The sequence below is a fragment of the Pecten maximus genome, chromosome 1 (genome assembly GCF_902652985.1).
Source record: "Pecten maximus chromosome 1, xPecMax1.1, whole genome shotgun sequence".
Lineage (NCBI taxonomy): Eukaryota > Metazoa > Mollusca > Bivalvia > Pectinida > Pectinidae > Pecten > Pecten maximus.
In genome coordinates this window covers 51,475,796-51,493,293 of record NC_047015.1, presented here as the reverse complement: position 1 = coordinate 51,493,293, position 17,498 = coordinate 51,475,796, and the positions used below count along the sequence as shown (strand labels likewise).

At 34.4% G+C, this 17,498-nt stretch overlaps 1 protein-coding gene across 1 annotated transcript; it reads left to right on the top strand.

Annotated features, from left to right (window-relative positions):
* Nucleotides 1-186: 186 nt before the first annotated feature.
* On the top strand, nt 187-17,478 carry LOC117337432 (annexin A4-like). Its single transcript, XM_033898419.1, has 15 exons — nt 187-285; nt 5,339-5,372; nt 5,498-5,576; nt 6,336-6,388; nt 7,684-7,785; nt 8,876-8,995; nt 9,323-9,584; nt 10,375-10,469; nt 11,048-11,161; nt 11,705-11,795; nt 12,334-12,434; nt 13,316-13,570; nt 14,171-14,246; nt 15,409-15,521; nt 16,282-17,478. Exons 2-15 carry the CDS (start codon nt 5,364-5,366, stop codon nt 16,405-16,407), a joined length of 1,596 nt encoding a protein of 531 aa, XP_033754310.1. The 5' UTR covers nt 187-285; nt 5,339-5,363; the 3' UTR covers nt 16,408-17,478.
* Nucleotides 17,479-17,498: the final 20 nt, after the last annotated feature.

Genomic DNA, 17,498 nt, shown 5'->3' with positions numbered 1-17,498 from the left:
ACACAATAGGAAACGAGAAATAACTTGTGACCGGTACATTTGGTTAAACTATATGGACTCATAGACCTCCTATATATAAACTGACCTCTACTTTTATTATTATGTTTCCCAATACACATATTGACATTATGACTTACCTGTAAAATTCCGTGTAAGCCTCCGGGTAAAAGAGTCTTGGAGACCTGTAAACAATCGGCGAACATATGCTGGTCACGTGGATGTTTGCATCGCAAGACAAAAATTAAGCTAAGCGCCTCGCGGATACAAGCAGGTACGATAAGCAAGGTAAGAGTAATTGCCATCAACGTTATCTATTGGATATCGAGTTCAAATAGACGATTCAAAACGGATAGATTTGTTTTAGTTCACGAAGAAAACATTATGTTGTTAACATATGTTTGTTATCTTTATTTAAAGTATTCAAATATTTAGTCTGATGTCGCTGTTGCTAAGCACGATCGAGTAAGCTCTTCAACAAACGACGGCGATGCTGTTGATAAATACATCCATGTATATAATTAATGTTATATATATCTATATAATATTTATTTTATCTCCAAATTGATTTTTTGTTTGAGTATATTTACTTGTAAAATTTAGAAAAAAGAAAAAGAAAAAAAAAAGAAAAAAAAAAGAAAAAAAATCAATACACAAATTTTTTAAACTGTAAAAAAAAAAAATCAATACCACCCACCTTATTCTCAATATTAGCAAGAAATTAATGTGTAAAAAAAATCACACAAAAATATATGCCATTTTACTATACACTGATACGCATAGTCATACCAAGGAAGTTTTAGCAAAAATAATCCACAAACTTAATCTTCTTTAAACCCTTTGTCGTTCCACATGATTTAATTCATTAAAAGTTTAGGCTAAGCTTAAGTTCAAAGGTGATATTTTGGGGTTGTTTGCATGTGTAAATATTGTTTATCAAATGAGGTTAAAGACGAAGTTCACGTAGCTTGTAATTAATATAACATAACGTGGCTACTTACTGTACTATTTTTAACACCTTGGGATAGCCTTACCTAATTCACTTTTAGTATGCAATATCTTATACTTCATTTTGTTTATGCATTACAGTGTCTAAATAAGTCATAAATAGCTGGACATAACTTGATTACTATTTTATGAAGTATTTTATATATTGTAAGATGTTTGACACTTTAAAGGGACAATCCCTTCGTTTAATTAAGTTAAGGTCGTCAAAATTAAACTTGCTGGAAAATATGTATTTTTTCCAAGTAGTATTTATCATTTATTAATAACTTATTAAGAAGAGCCTGTACATGTTGACAATATTTTGGATAGAGCTTTTCATTATGTTTAATCTCTTATGATATTTTTTCCATTTCATCAGCATTAACCTAATTAAAGCTCCGGTGGCATATGACGATGCTGTATTTGACCTTTATCTTTATATAACATATATCCTATATTGACAATAACATTTTCATAAGTTGTGTTGTGATCATTCATCGTTAGAGCGAACGTCAATGCTTAATTAGTCTCCAGTACAGTGTGTGTAAATATATGCAAACAATTAAGACGCAGGTCAGTATGAAATATTGACGATTATATAGTCTATGGCGTCCGTGGATACCGGTCTCGTTTTCAATCTTTTATAGATGATCTATATATATGTATAACGACTATATGTATCCTCGTCAGCTGAAGGGCCGTAAACCCCGTTGAATAAATAAAAGCCTATTCATATTAAAGTAGAGTATTCGTACTCGAAGGTTTGGGGTATAAAGTGGTACATTTTACGCTTTGAACGTGCATATTCATTAATTTGTGACTGTAACACATCAATATTATCTGTAAATTCTGACAATTAGACATGTCAATCACACCTGTGGCAACAAATCTGAGGGTATATGTGGGCGGAGCTATATAGTACGTAGCTAGGCTGTGCTTGATTAGGGTGTGTCATCAGGCACAAACGGCAACGTCAATCAACCCGATCCGATGCATACGCTTTTTCAATATTTGTATCAATTTATTGATCAGTATTACTTCAAAGTCATGGCATATTTTAAAAGCAACATGTAATACAGACATAACATCAGAGACGTCTCTGATTAACAAGTAGTCTTCTATTTAATGATTTGAATTCAATCTAGACACAATTGAAAAATGTGCACATGGTGACTAATTGCTGATTTAAGAATAAAACCAACACAAGCTGATGCTTAGCTAGTACACAACGTGAAAGCTTACAGACCATGCTCGGGATAAGTGAATTATATAGTAAAAAGTGTCGCTTCACCTTTTCCTTGGTAAAAAAAAAAAGTAAATTAATTTGTTTCTCTAGAAAAAAGAATCACAATATTGTTGCGAAACTATCTTTACGGGCGTCTTCTCCCAGTGGTTAAAGAAAAACTCATGTTGGTGTGATATTAAACAATAATTTTAATGGTATCAAACGCACAGTTCGTGCTTGTAATAAGCTTAAAGTGGTGTCACGAGTTTAATTAGAAGTGGGACTCACCTTTTCCTTGGTAAAAAAAAAAAGTAAATTAATTTGTTTCTCTAGAAAAAAGAATCACAATATTGTTGCGAAACTATCTTTACGGGCGTCTTCTCCCAGTGGTTAAAGAAAAACTCATGTTGGTGTGATATTAAACAATAATTTTAATGGTATCAAACGCACAGTTCGTGCTTGTAATAAGCTTAAAGTGGTGTCACGAGTTTAATTAGAAGTGGGACTCATTCATGTGCGTTAAATCCATTAACTATATTTGTAAAAGAATTAAATCAAAAGTATCGGCTTCGGCTCTGTATGTGAATTGTGGTGTCTTTCGAAAAGTGAAACTTTAATGACATATATGGATACCATTATGTACAATAACGAGTTTACAAGTGGTATTATAATAATTCTAAAGAAGTACGATTTTTACAAATTCTTACAAGAATACTTATCAGATGGCGTATTTCCAGTGGTAAGTAAATAGAAAGTGAAAGTAAGATATACATTTATACAAAGAAAAAGTAGGGGGAGGGGGGAGCATGAATGAGTAGTGATCCTGATTTTCACAGATTTATGTTACTTCATGATAATTTAATTCCTCACATGTTTTGGAAATTATTGATAAAATTCCCTCATAACATTCTGAGAAGCTATACAGTTAGGTCTTGATCATAATATTAATGGTGACATCTGCATGATCAGTACGTTGTTTTAATTCCCAAATAAAAGGGACGGAAACGATTTCCATATCATTCTTATAAAATGTGTTTAAAAAAATTTTTTATTGATGTTTTTTTATCACATACACATGACATATGACACAAATTGTTTTTTTTTTTCTCTTTCACAATAAAGATGGGGTATTGGACCATACACAATCATTCTATGATTTATATACTCCAATCCTCTGTCTTGTAATCGAAATCTTTGCTTCACCTGTAATCGATTATCCCGTTGCAAAGTTCGATATCTCACATAATAATTTAATTTGTACTAGGCTGCTAAAATGGGAAATGTTGTGATGACTTTTCTTCTTCTGATAATGAAGTAATTAAATTGATCAGCTACTATAGTTTGGGAAATATTAGCACGGATTTCGATATATCTACCGGTAATATACATCGAAGTGAATGTCCATGATATTAGCCATGCCAGAATGTAGTCTCTGATGAGGGACATATAATTAATGATTGTAATAAAAACACGACGTTTTTAGGCCGTGGATTTAAAACTACGAAATGTTCAAATTATTGTACACATGTCAGGTACAGTCTATGAAACTTACTACAGAAATTCAAAGACAAAATAATATAAGATGTAGTAATGAAGATAAAATTTGCTTTTATTCAAACAATGATGTGCTGACCGTACGGACTGCTAGCAACAAAAACATAACATCGGTACACGTGTCGTTAATCCCATGAATCCCCATCACATCATTCGGCTGCGGGAGCGACATCGCGGGGTGATTTTAATCCTCATCGCTCAACCGTCGCTCCCGCAGGGTTTAGGTACGAAATTACCCTCCAAGTTTAGATATGACCTTGGGTATAGATCTGACCTTGTATATATATATGATCTTGTGTATAGATATGACCTTGTGTATAGCCGTGACCTTATGTATAGTTATGACCTTGTATATATATATGACCTATATGACCATGTATATAGATATGATCTATGACCGTGTGTATAGATCGATATGACCTATGACCTTGTGTATAGATATGGCCTTGGGTATAGATATGACCTTGTGCATAGATATGACCTTGTGTATAGATATGACCTTGTGTATAGATATGACCTTGTGTATAGATATGACCTATGGCCTTGTGTATAGATATGACCTTGTGTATAGTTATGACCTTGTATATATATATATGACCTACATGTATATGACCATGTATATAGATATGATCTATGACCGTGTGTATAGATCGATATGACCTATGACCTTGTGTATAGATATGGCCTTGGGTATAGATATGACCTTGTGTATAGATATGACCTTGTGTATAGATATGACCTTGTGTATAGTTATGACCTTGTGTATAGCCGTGACCTTGTGTATAGTTATGACCTTGTATATATATATATGACCTACATGTATATGACCATGTATATAGATATGACCTTGTGTATAGATATGACCATGTGCATCGATGTGACCTTGTGTATAGATATGACCTTGTGTACAGATATGACCTTGTGTATAGATATGACCTTGTGTATAGCCGTGACCTTGTGTATAGATATGACCTTGTGTATAGATATGACCTTGTGTATAGATATGACCTTGTGTATAGCCGTGACCTTGTGTATAGATATGACCTTGTGTATAGATATGACCTTGTGTATAGATATGACCTTGTGTATAGATATGACCTTGTGTATAGCCGTGACCTTGTGTATAGATATGACCATGTGTATAGATATGACCTTGTGCATCGATGTGACCTTGTGTATAGATATGACCTTGTGTATAGATATGACCTTGTGTATAGCCGTGACCTTGTGTATAGATATGACCTTGTGTATAGATATGACCATGTGTATAGATATGACCTTGTGTATAGGAATGACCTTCACCTTGTGTATTGATGTAACCATGTATTTATATATATATATGACCTTGTGTATATATATATATATGACTTTATACATACCACCAGAATAAAAATCTGTATTCACAGCTTTTTACAGCGTGTTTTGATTAAGAAATTATGCAAGGATCAACCGATTTTATATAATCTAAATTGTGATTCCAATAAATTTAATAATTGCAGAGACACAAAATGTGACATAAAAGATTTTTTTTTTATTTTGCTTCTATTTATCAATGTACTTTACTTATTTCAACAGGTTTCTGTGAGGATAGACTTCCATCATGGCATATGTAAGTAAAAGAAAGAGTCAGTTTGAAAATTAATAACAATTGAATGAAGCAAATGAAATTAAAAACCTCGATCAATGATGGTTTTATTAATGAAGATAATTAATAATATTGTTTTTTATTTATAGTTTGGCAATCCATACCAGCAGAGCAACTACTATGGAGGAGGGTTTACTTATAATAATCCAGCCTACCAAGTCAATTCAGGTAGATATGGAGTAAATATAGTACACTGTATACCGTACTTACCCTCAAATAAGCCCCAACCCCTACTGTAAAAGTTTAGAGGTAGGTATTAAATTTTTGGGAGTAAATATTTGTACAGCAATTATCTTAGCTTACTTGTTTTGAAAGTGAAAATTCTGCAAAAAAGAAGAAGGGAGTTGGGACTAAACTCCCTTCTTCCTTTTTGCAGAATTTTCACTTTCAAAACAAGTAAGCTAAGATAATTACTGTGGATAAATATGGTTGATTGTATTTAAGAAAGCCCCAATTCCCAAACCCAACTACCACCTTTCATCTTGAACATTTTTTTTTAGTTTGGTGGAGTTATCTCCCTTGGATTTAATTATAACTGCTTTACCAGGCTTCATATATAATGAAAATGGAATGTTTGAAAATGACATCATCATGAACAGTTAATTAATATTATGTACTGTACATGTATGACATTTTTGTTTTGACAATTATTTTATGCCCTTAAACTACACATACAATGCATATGGAAGCTAATTCAGACTGATTTTTCCAGAATTTTTGTTTACAATGACTAAAGCATTTCATCCCTTTTCACTTTTGCATTGTTTAAAACTATACTTATATAATGTCCTACTTATAATTTCATATTCTATTAAATCTATATTGCTTCACTCAATCTTATCCTGAAATTTTGTTGTTCGACTTGGATATGTAATTGATATGAAAATACCTACAGCTTCCTTACTTTTATAATAAATGTATTTACAGGTCCACCTGCCTTTCCTCCAGTAATGCAGATGATGATGAACCCATTTGCTGGTGTGAGTATATTACTATTGTGGCTCGTTAGGGCCAGGTATTAAATCTCACGTTCTCACACTCTAGCGTAAGGAAGTTCGCTTATTTTGGAGGAACATATATAGGGATATACATTACGTTGGATATATATATATGTGAACGAATAAGCAAGAGTGCGAGGATGACTGTTAAGGCCTAATCTCGCATTCTCGCATTCTCCACCTTAGGTCTAAAACGCGAGAATGCGAAAACTGGACAGCGAGAATGCAAAGTCGTGATGGCGAGAGTGCGAGGTTAATCTTGCATTTTCGCATTCTCGCATTTTTCTCATTCTCGCATTATCGCTCTTTCGCATTCTCTCATTCTCTCATTTTCGCACCCTCGCCAACACATTTTTGCACTCTCGCGTTTTCGACCTAGAGTCGCACTAGCGGATCCAAGGGGGGGGGGGGATCCTGGGAGTCAGGACCCCCCCCTTTTTCGGATGATTTATCCCCGAAAGATTGTAAAATTTCATGTTTCGGAAATTTTGGCCCCAAGACCCCTCGCCAAAAAAAAATTCGGCTCGCGCCTATGGCGCTCGCATTACCACTAAATCACTGCCCCCCCCCCCCCCCCCCCCCCCCCCGCCCCCTTTTTCAAATTCCTGGATCCGCGCCTGACACCATTTCCAAGCCTGCATATGAATATATGAACCATTGCTTTTTATAAGAATTTGTGCCAAGTCCCTGTGCCACTAACAAGTGACATCCACCTTGACCTAAACATATATGTATCTCAAGGATACCATAAGTTACATGTGTGTAGTCACTTGCCTGATTTTATCTTGTTTGCCCATTGCTCATAACTATTCAATGATCTACTGTCCTCTGTATGACCTTGTCTTTAGACCTTTTGTCTATTTCCTTATTGTCTATTACTCAAATTTGTATATTTTTTGCCTTATTTTTACTTTGAATATTGTATGCATATTTCCTATAAATTATAGTGTTGTACATGCTTAATTTTCCTTTCTTATGTTGACCTTGACCTTTGTTTACATGTAGATGTATAAGTTACTCCTAAGTGCCACAGCTATAGATCAAAGACTTCTTATTATATACTGACCTTGACCTTTGTACATTTAGCACCAATAAAGGTCATAATTATATTAATTGCTGTCGTAAACATATTGACCTTGGCTTGAACTGACTTTGCTACATATATTGACCCTGACCTTTATGCTTGACCAAAACTAAACACATGAATGCATTGCCTCATGTAAAAGGTGACCTTTGTTATCATTATGAGTAATGTTGTCCTCCTATTTTACATACAGATGCCATGCCCTATGCAGCAGATGCCCCCTACAATACAAACCAACATCAACATTAACACAACATGGAGTACAGACAACTGTTTCCTTGATCTTGCAGAAGAGGTAGGTAACCAGTCTTTTGATCCCTTCTTTACTTCCTGTAAATTATTATTATTGCTTTGTATTCATTGGGGCCGCGGTGGCTGAGTGGTTAAGGTGTCCTAACACTTAATCACTAGCCCTCCACCTCTGGGTTGAGAGTTGCCAGGTACTGACCGTAGGCTGGTGGTTTTTCTCCGGGTACTCCGGCTTTCCTCCACCTCTAGAGCCCAGCAAGTCCTTAAATGACCCTGGCTGTTAATAGGACATTAAACAAAACAAAACCAAAATTCAATTAAAAAAAATTTAATGGAAATAGTGATCTCTTTAGATATTAATATGACAAATTTGTTCACCAAAATTTCATCTGGTTCTTAGCTCAGACAGTGCCAAAGATTATGCTACGATGTTCTTTTAACTCTTTTGTTTTCATGTTTGAAAATATTGATATCTATTCTATCTGAGCCTCTATTACACTGACCTTTGACCTGTATTGATTGTCACATTTGATATATGACCTCGCTAGATCACTGCTAATTAGTATGACCTCTGAGGGAGCAAATATAAATACTGTGTGGTAATTGACCTTCAATATCGCTTAATTTTTTTTTTTTTAAAGAGTTTAAGAGGTTCATGTAGTCAAAGTCATGAACATTTAGAATAGGATTACTACACATGACATGGACTTCATCCTTCAACTTTCACTTTAAAATTGTGATGCCGACACATCCAACAGATTAATATAAGAATAAGAAGTGATGTGATGACAGAGATCTGTCTTATCTACACTTTCAAATTTTCTTTGCGCATGCAGGTTTTATCATGTTGCTGAATTTAACTAAATAATGTGATGATGAATTGACACATCCACAAAATTTAAAAAAAAAAAAAAAAAAAGGAAAATGTTTATACAGCAACTACAAATAGTGGAATGATAATTTAGTGGACTGGCCATGATTTTGGAAGGAACACCGCTAAAATAATATTACTGCTGAAATATTTAAAAATAATCTTCAAGAAAATATTGTATCATTGAAAATTGCAGTGAAAAATTCCTTAGTGAGTCACTAAAATGTTTGCAAGCTAAATATACAATGTCTGTCTATTTTCGTAGGCTGGACTGGTGGATGAGGAGGAGGAAGAGGATGAGGAGGATTACGAAGAAGACGAGGAAGAAGAGGAAGAGGTGAAGAAGTCACGGAAGAAGATCCGTAAGAAGGCTAAAAAGAAGGCTGTAAGTTAAAAGCGAAATTGACTACAGTATATTCCCCTGCCCATATGATATGTCGCATTCATTTTCAAGCTTCATATTTCACATTGTGACAAAAGATGTATGTCTAGTAAAGCATTTACTTTTTTTTAAATTTTTAGCTAGGGGAGGGGTCCTGTTTGAGGATAAGTATAGTACTTTTACACTAGGGGAGGGGTCCTATTTCCGGATAAGTATGGTACAACTCTAGGTTAGGGGACTTATTTGAGGTAAGAAAGATTTTGATGTATAAAAAAAACAAATAAAAATATACAGTTTGAAGAAAATCTAAGTTATAATTATTGGTTATAGAAAATAGCAGAGAAGATTGCTGGCTTGAGTGATGAGCAGCGGGCGACCCTGAAGTCTAAGTATGTAGCCAGACTGAAGGATCACTTGGATAAATACAACAGTCTCGAGCCTACCACTGGCACCGTCAAGGCTTTCACCAAATATACAGCCGACGATCCTGTTGTTCCCTTCATAGCCGAGTTTGACGGTACGGAGGCTGCCGGAGAAAAATGGAACGCGGAATACGACTGTATATACCTTGATGCGGCTATGGATGGATTAGGTAAAATATACTGGATAAACATTTATATCAAGATAAAAAAATGAAGCAATATACTGTATAGCGGAAAATTTTAGTGGGGCTTTAATTTGGCGATTTGGCGGGTCCGTATCTAGATCGCCAAAATTTTACCCACCAAAATTTTTACACTGCAAATTTAAATGATGTGAAAATTTTATCTTAACATTTGATAACTCCTCTGTTGGTTCGATACCAGAGTAACGAGTGGTGCGTATTTGTTGGTTGTTGCCTGGTAACTGTAGGCAAAAATTTCACCAGCACCGAATATAATTAATCTAGGACGATTTTACTTTATTTTAGTTATGTCTACCAATCCAATCGGTCATGTCTAAAGAACTAAATACACGTACCGTACCTACGGTAATAAGTCCATGATTTACCTGTATTGTCTATATGTAAATAGACTCACCTGAGTTTTCCGGGTTCCGGTCCATGATGAAAATGAATGATAAAAGTTGATGAAAAAGAATGATAATGACTAAAAAGCATGAATTCTGTGCTTAAAATCAATTTCTTGTGCCTTACTGATAATTTTCCATAGATTATACCTAGGTAGTAAGAATCAAATAACAGTTGAAAAATACATTAGGTTTATCTAAAGTTCCTCAAATCATTGAGTTTGAGCTTTCAAAACTGCTTCATTGGAAAACCTTGCTTTCATCAATTCAACGCATATTTAATTATCATGCATACTAATAACTAAGTTCAATCAATCAACTCTTATAATTATTATATTAATTGATTATATGACATGTTTTTATTTTCTTCTCAGGCACAAATGAGGACGCCATCATACATGTCATCACAACACGAAATAACTCACAGAGACAGGACCTGAAGAAAATGTTTAAGACTGCTTATGGTGTAGTAAGTTAATAGCTATAAGTCTTCCAATGTATGGGCAATCAAGCAATTAGAAATATTATATAATAACTAGTTCAACCTCACCTACATCTGTAAGGAATTATGAAGGGCAACAAAATGAAAGACAAATACCTTCAACAGGGGTAATAACTCTATTTCTGCAGGAACTTAAGAAAAGGTTTAAGACTCAATAGTGCAGTAAGTGTTAGTGATACTAGTAGCTATAGCTATAAATCTTCCAATGCATGGATAATTAAATAATTCAAATATTTTATAATAACTAGTTCAACCTCGCCACATCTTTAAGGAATTATGAAGGGCATCAAAATGAGAGACAAATTAAAATAAAACCTTCAACAGAGGAAATAACTCTATTCCTGCAAAATTTTGCTAAAACTGTTCCATATTTGTTGAAGCATATCTTCAAATTATTTAACGATAACAAACAGAAGTATAGTCTAGAAGTCTATATGCTGACAATTATAACAGGCCCTTTATACCTTTTACCTTATAAAGTAAAGAACAGACATGAAAAAGTGTTTAGCTTCTCATTAAAAGTTGGTTTGTTTTTAATTGTGTAGGATCTGATTGAACGTCTGAAATCTGAACTCAGTGGCGACCTGAAGGAGTGTGTCATGGCCCTGTTTGTCAGTCCGGACGTGTATGATGCTTGGTGTGTGAGAAACGCTATATATGTAAGTAAAATGGCATTACATTTAACCAGCAATAAGCCCTTCCTCAGGGTAATAAGCCTGTCAACTTCACTAGCCAAGGGTGTTCAATACGACACCCTAGCTCCTGTTCACTAGAACTTAAGGAGAGTATCGTATTGAACACACCACTGGTTAGCGAAGTTGTAAACCTGTTAATGTCTATGGAAGTTCAGTAATAACTACATGTATTACAAATGGTTTAATCATCATTATTCTGCAATGAGCCAAACACCCTATACTGCTTTGTGTCAGTTATATATACTGTATTTGATGCAATTTGCATCAGGGGCTAATTACAGAATTAATACAGTATGTGCCCTTAAGGAAGACATTTCATAGAGGTGAACCATAAGGTATACCATGCTTGCATATACAGTATGTACATATTTATAGACATCATATTACATTTCCATGTAAGTATTATCATAACTTCAGTTAAGAAAAAATCGATTGAATCAGGGTGAAGTGAACGTTTGCATCTTATAGGTTATATAATGATTACATAAGTGACATTTATTGTTGTAGGGTTTAGGAACAGACGACTCCGTACTTTGTGAGATCATGTTTTCTCGCACCAATCCTCAGATTCAAGCCATGGTGGAAGCATACAAAGATGGTAAGCTGGTATTCTTCCTGATTATATGGTTGTTTGAGTAACAGGTTAATAGGGGCTGCAATAGCTCAGTCGGTTAGAGCGCTGGCCAGGTAGCCTCAGGTGAAGGTACATGAATGGACACTGCCCACCAGTGCTGGTTTGAGTTTCTCAGAAAGCTGAGAAATGGGCTGGTCTGTACTGTCACAGTTGTGTCTAGCTAGCTTGGCAAGACACTTTACCTGAATTGATCTGGATAGCATGTGATGGGCCTCCAATATGTTGTTCAGTGAAGTAGTCACCAACTACTACAAGAAGACCCAACCTCAAAATGACCCTAAGCTGTTCATGGGCCGATAAACCCAGCAACAAAACCAGCAAGCAAGAATGGTTGATAGTGTCATTTTCATTATTTCTAGCATGTCAGATTTGATTTTGAGTTGAATTATCATGTAGATCTTCGGTACGTTCCAATACATGCAACTCTGGTACATGCTAAAATCAGGTGAATCTCCACTCATTTTAGGAAGAGTTAATCATTGCGCTCTTTTTCTTCTTGTAGTTGCTTTTCCTGATCTGAAAGCTCCAGAATGTGCCCTTGAGGAAGACATTGCAAATGACACTTCGGGAGACTACAAACGCCTGCTGATATCAGCATCTCAGGTAAAAGACCTCTTGCTCTCAAGGAAAACATCCTACCACTAGGCTTGAGGGAAATTCCCACTAGTCTGAGGTAGTAAGGTGACCTTATACTCTCTACATTTACAATACTCCCTCCTTCACAAAGTCTTCACCCCCAAAGACAACCACAACCCAGGTTCTTTAGCTCCAAGGAAGCCTCACAATCCTATAGCTTTCACTTGGAGAGGTCAACAGCACCAAATCTGTTATAGGAAGGAGTAATGAAAAATACTTTGCCAATGCTAGGGCTTCGAACTAGTGACACTTTGCTCTCAAGGCAAACATCCTACCACCAGGCTAAAGGAAAATTCCTCTTAGTCTGAGTGAGTAAGGTGACCTTAAACTCTCTACTTTTACAACTGTATTGCATTCCATCGGTGTACTCTGAGGTAAAATTTACTTCGGTTTTTGAGAAATTGCTGAGAAAAACTTTGGGAAAGATGTGGTTTGTTAATTTTATTCCAAATTTAGTTTTAAGTCATATATTGAAACATGTATATTTGATCGATTTTCTTCTCAGGAAGAGCAAGATTTTCAATGGTAATTACATTTTGTCATATATTAATCTACCAGGTGAATATTTTCTCTTTGTTCAAAAATGTCTTTGAATTTTTTTTTTGAGAATTAGTGATTTTGAACTTTATGTTCTGCAGTGGAGAAACATTTAAACTTGAATACAACTGCTTAAGTCGTGGCTTGTTTGCTATCAATATAACCTGAGAGTATGGTAATTTGTGTGTGTAGGGGGGGGGGGGGGGACTTCATTTTAAAGATTTTTGGGTTCGTTTATTGAAAATTACAATACGTTCCACAGTTGGACTGGTGAGACCTATAATTACCCATAATTCCTGTATTCACTGTAGGGTAACCGTGAAATCATCGACTTTGAGAGGTTAGATGAGGCCGTTGAGGAAGTGAAGAATGAGATGGACATGCCTACAGGAATGTTTGCGGTCAACCATGACAAGTTGGTGAACGTTAAAAAGGCTCAGCGCGAGGCCCAGAAGTTGTTTGAAGCAGGTCAGGATAGATGGGGTACAGATGAGGAGACCTTCAATCGGATCTTCTCTGTCCGCGATCCTTACCAGCTCAGGAGAACATACGCGGAATATGTCAAGGTCAGCACACAAAGAGTATTCATCCTGTAATAAGCCTAGGGGTCAACTCATACTTAAATGATTGGGTTTTTCCTGGACAAGTCGATAGTGGTTGTTTGAATTTTTATTGAACTGCAATAAACGTGTTGGCTTGTAACCAGACAGAGGCCAATTAGCAGATTAAAATGCTGTACCTTTTACACGAAGGCAAAAGTTTTTAAAAAACAAGAGATGGAAGCTTGCCAAGCAGGCTGAAATTTGGAATCAGATTTTTAAAAGTAGGTCAAAGTTCACGAGCTAAAAATTTATACATTACACTTTGTTCTATTTTTTTTTTGTTACATACTCAAAACATAAATGGTTTTCAGAAAGCTTGGGATAAATGTTCCACTACAGTTTCTTTGAGGTCACTACATGCTCTTCTTTTGCTGTCAACAATCTCTGAATGTCAACTGATCATTTATCCTGGTATATCAATGCTATTTTAGTCACAAGGAACCAACCAGTCAGAAATTTTTATACAATTTCTCAGTTGTAAAGGTCATTAATGTAATCAAGATAATGGAAAAAGAATTACAGTGTAATCTTCTAATTCATGTTAAATATTTTTTACAACTTAAGCTATCCCAGTGTGATATTGAGAATGCTGTGGAAGAAGAAACCTCTGGAGATTTTGAGATGGCCTTATACACTTTGGGTAAGTAGTTAGTCCCTCAACTGGTACTACCAATGGAGATTTTGAGATGGCCTTATACACTTTGGGTAAGTAGTTGGTCCCTCAACTGGTACTACCAATGGAGATTATTATACAATAAAACCTGTCAATAAAGGTCACACAATGGAGCACAGAAAACTAACCTTAATAGGCAGGTTGTCTTTATATAGAGGTGTTATGATACTGAAACCAAAACAGGTGACTTTTATTGACAGCTTTTTGTGATATATAGGACGTCTTTAAAGACAGATTGTTATATACAGGATGGTTTTGTAGACAGATTTTTATTATATATATACAAGTAGCCTTAATGGTTTTATGGACAGGCCTAAATAAATGTCACTATTATAAAGAGGTTTGTAATATGCAGGTGACCTTTATAGACAGGTTTGTTACATACAAAAAACGTAACAGGTGACCTTTGTAGACAGGTTTGTGATACACAGGTGACATTTATAGAAAGGTTGGCTATATACAGGCTTTTGTCATATACAAGTGACCTTTGTAGACAGTTGTTACATACAGGTTAACATTGTAGACAGGTTTTGTTATATTACAGGTGGCCTTTATATACAGACTTTTATTTTACAGTGTGCGTGCTGTATACCTGTAGCTTTTCTTAAATGGGCATGTTTCAACTGTATTTAGCTTTATATTTTGTCTGTCAGTCAGTCTGTCTGAGTTGTCAAGAAATACTTTTGCCAGGATATATCTCTTACTTGTTACTTACTTGTTACTTACTTGTTACTTGTTACTTACTTGTCACTTACTTGTCACTTACTTGTTACTTACTTGTCACTTACTTGTTACTTGTTACTTACTTGTCACTAACTTGTCACTTACTTGTCACTTACTTGTCACTTACTTGTTACTTACTTGTTACTTACTTGTTACTTACTTGTTACTTACTTGTCACGTACTTGTTACTTACTTGTCACTTATGTCACTTACTTGTCACTTACTTGTTACTTACTTGTTACTTACTTGTTTCTTACTTGTTACTTACTTGTTACTTGTCCTCCAGCTCTTCTGTTGAGCTTGGGGGCCTCTCTGATCTATTACTTTGCACTTAAAAATGCCAGATACTTTAACAGCAGCTTAAATTTCTCAGATTTCACATGTACATGTATTTATTATTTTTAAGTGATGTGTATCAAGTTCCCCCCACGATACTTTGCCAAGAGGTTGACAATGATGATGAAAGGATTGGGCACAGCAGATTCTGACCTCATTAGAATCATCGTCTCCCGCTCTGAGGTAATTAACAACTAAACGGCAAACAAGCATTACTTTTTTGACAACATGTCTTCATAATATATCATATATCAGATAATAGTGACAAGATTTTGAGCATAAAAGGTATATGAAAATTTAGACTTTCTTTTTATAATAATAATAATTAATGCATCACAATAATGAAAAAGTTCTATCAACTCATGATAATCATGTAATTACTCTTTGAGTCTTGTATGCAAGATAGCACAATTTTCTTAGAGTTACTTCCCTTGACAATAATTGTATCCTTCCTTCTGATGCCGTCCATCTACATGTCTTAGGTAGTAAAGAGCACAGGGGCTTGGCACGATTTTCCAAATGATCGTCCATATATATATGTATTATAGTGTCTTGACACTATAATACATATATATATGGACCATCATTTGGAAAATCGTGCCAAGCCCCTGTGGTAAAGAGTAGGATCAACAGTAGACATACAGGTTCAATGTCTTCTTATTCTTTAACTTATATACAAATTCTCAAATTATGAAGAAAGGCTTGATCATTCTTAAAGGAATTGAATTTTTGATGTTTATATATTATTATAATACAACATGTACGTATACTTTGTTTAAAAACAATGATTAAATAAGATCTGAATTATTCATGAGAAATCTTCTACACAAACTATTTTGTTTAGAATGATCAGAATGACAAAATAACAAAGGGATCGCTATATATCTGAATGAAATTCTTTAAGAGAGTCTTTTCTATAGAATAAGCATGCGCTTGTTTACAGATCGATATGGAACAAATCAAGGCTTCCTTCCTAGAAGAGAACAAACAGACACTTTGGAAGTGGATTGAGGGAGACTGTAGCGGGGACTACAAAAAACTGCTCCAAGGAATTGTAGGACGAGACTAGACGATGAAATTAACATCCACAATAGGACATTAATCCTCAAAGAGCATTATACATAAAAGAACAGATTGGTCAAGTACATTGACCTTTCAGATATAAGTTGACCTTTCGGTGCAAAATATGATTGGTTGACTTTGAGAAATCTATGAAGTAACAATTTATTTTACATATGCATGTATATGAACACCAAAGATATCTATATCAGATTCTATTTATTGAATTCATAACTGCTTTTTACAGATATATCAAGACAAATATTTCAGATGTTTATTTCTTTTAAAAAAAGTGAATTTTGATAATATTTCTTGCAAATACTGTATCAGCAATTAAGTTTGAAGTTATTTTGACATTTTTTCTATCTGATCATGAATATCTTAAACACTGCTATTGTTTGTCTTTTATATAATCTGATCTAGTCAAATCAATTTTAATGAAATTTACTAATGAAAAGAATTCAATGCCAAAATGTATGTAGTCAAATATTTTGATGTATCTATACATTTTTGTAAGTATATGTCAGTATTATAAGAGGATAAGTTGATATCAAAATCGTCAAAAAGTTTTAACATGATTTGTGATATTTCTATGAAGCTTTTGTTTCTACATACTTGTTCAGTTAAAAAAATCTTATACTGTTATTACATATTCAACAATTATTTTTTACATTTGAAAATATATAAGTAAAATGTGATATTAATTTTGTTCAATTGTCTTGTATATTTGTATACAATATGTAAATTTTGAATATGTTTCAATATTTTTGAAATGCATTACTTTTGAAAAATTATGCAATATTTCATTTTAGAATTTGTTAGTGAAAGCGATATAGATTACATTTATTATCCTAAATCTGCACAATATAAAACATGTACCTGGTAACTGTGATAGTTTTTGTTGTCTTTGTCCCCATCGAGGAGTATATATAAACCATATATTACTTTTTTCAATTGTAATTTGGAAATGCAGAACAAAAACAGTTATTTAGGTTTATATAAAAACTTTATAGATATGTACAAGTCTATACTTACTATCTGCCAAAATATTTGTGTATTTTCAATAAATTTTCATATACACTGACTGTCATTGTCCGTTTT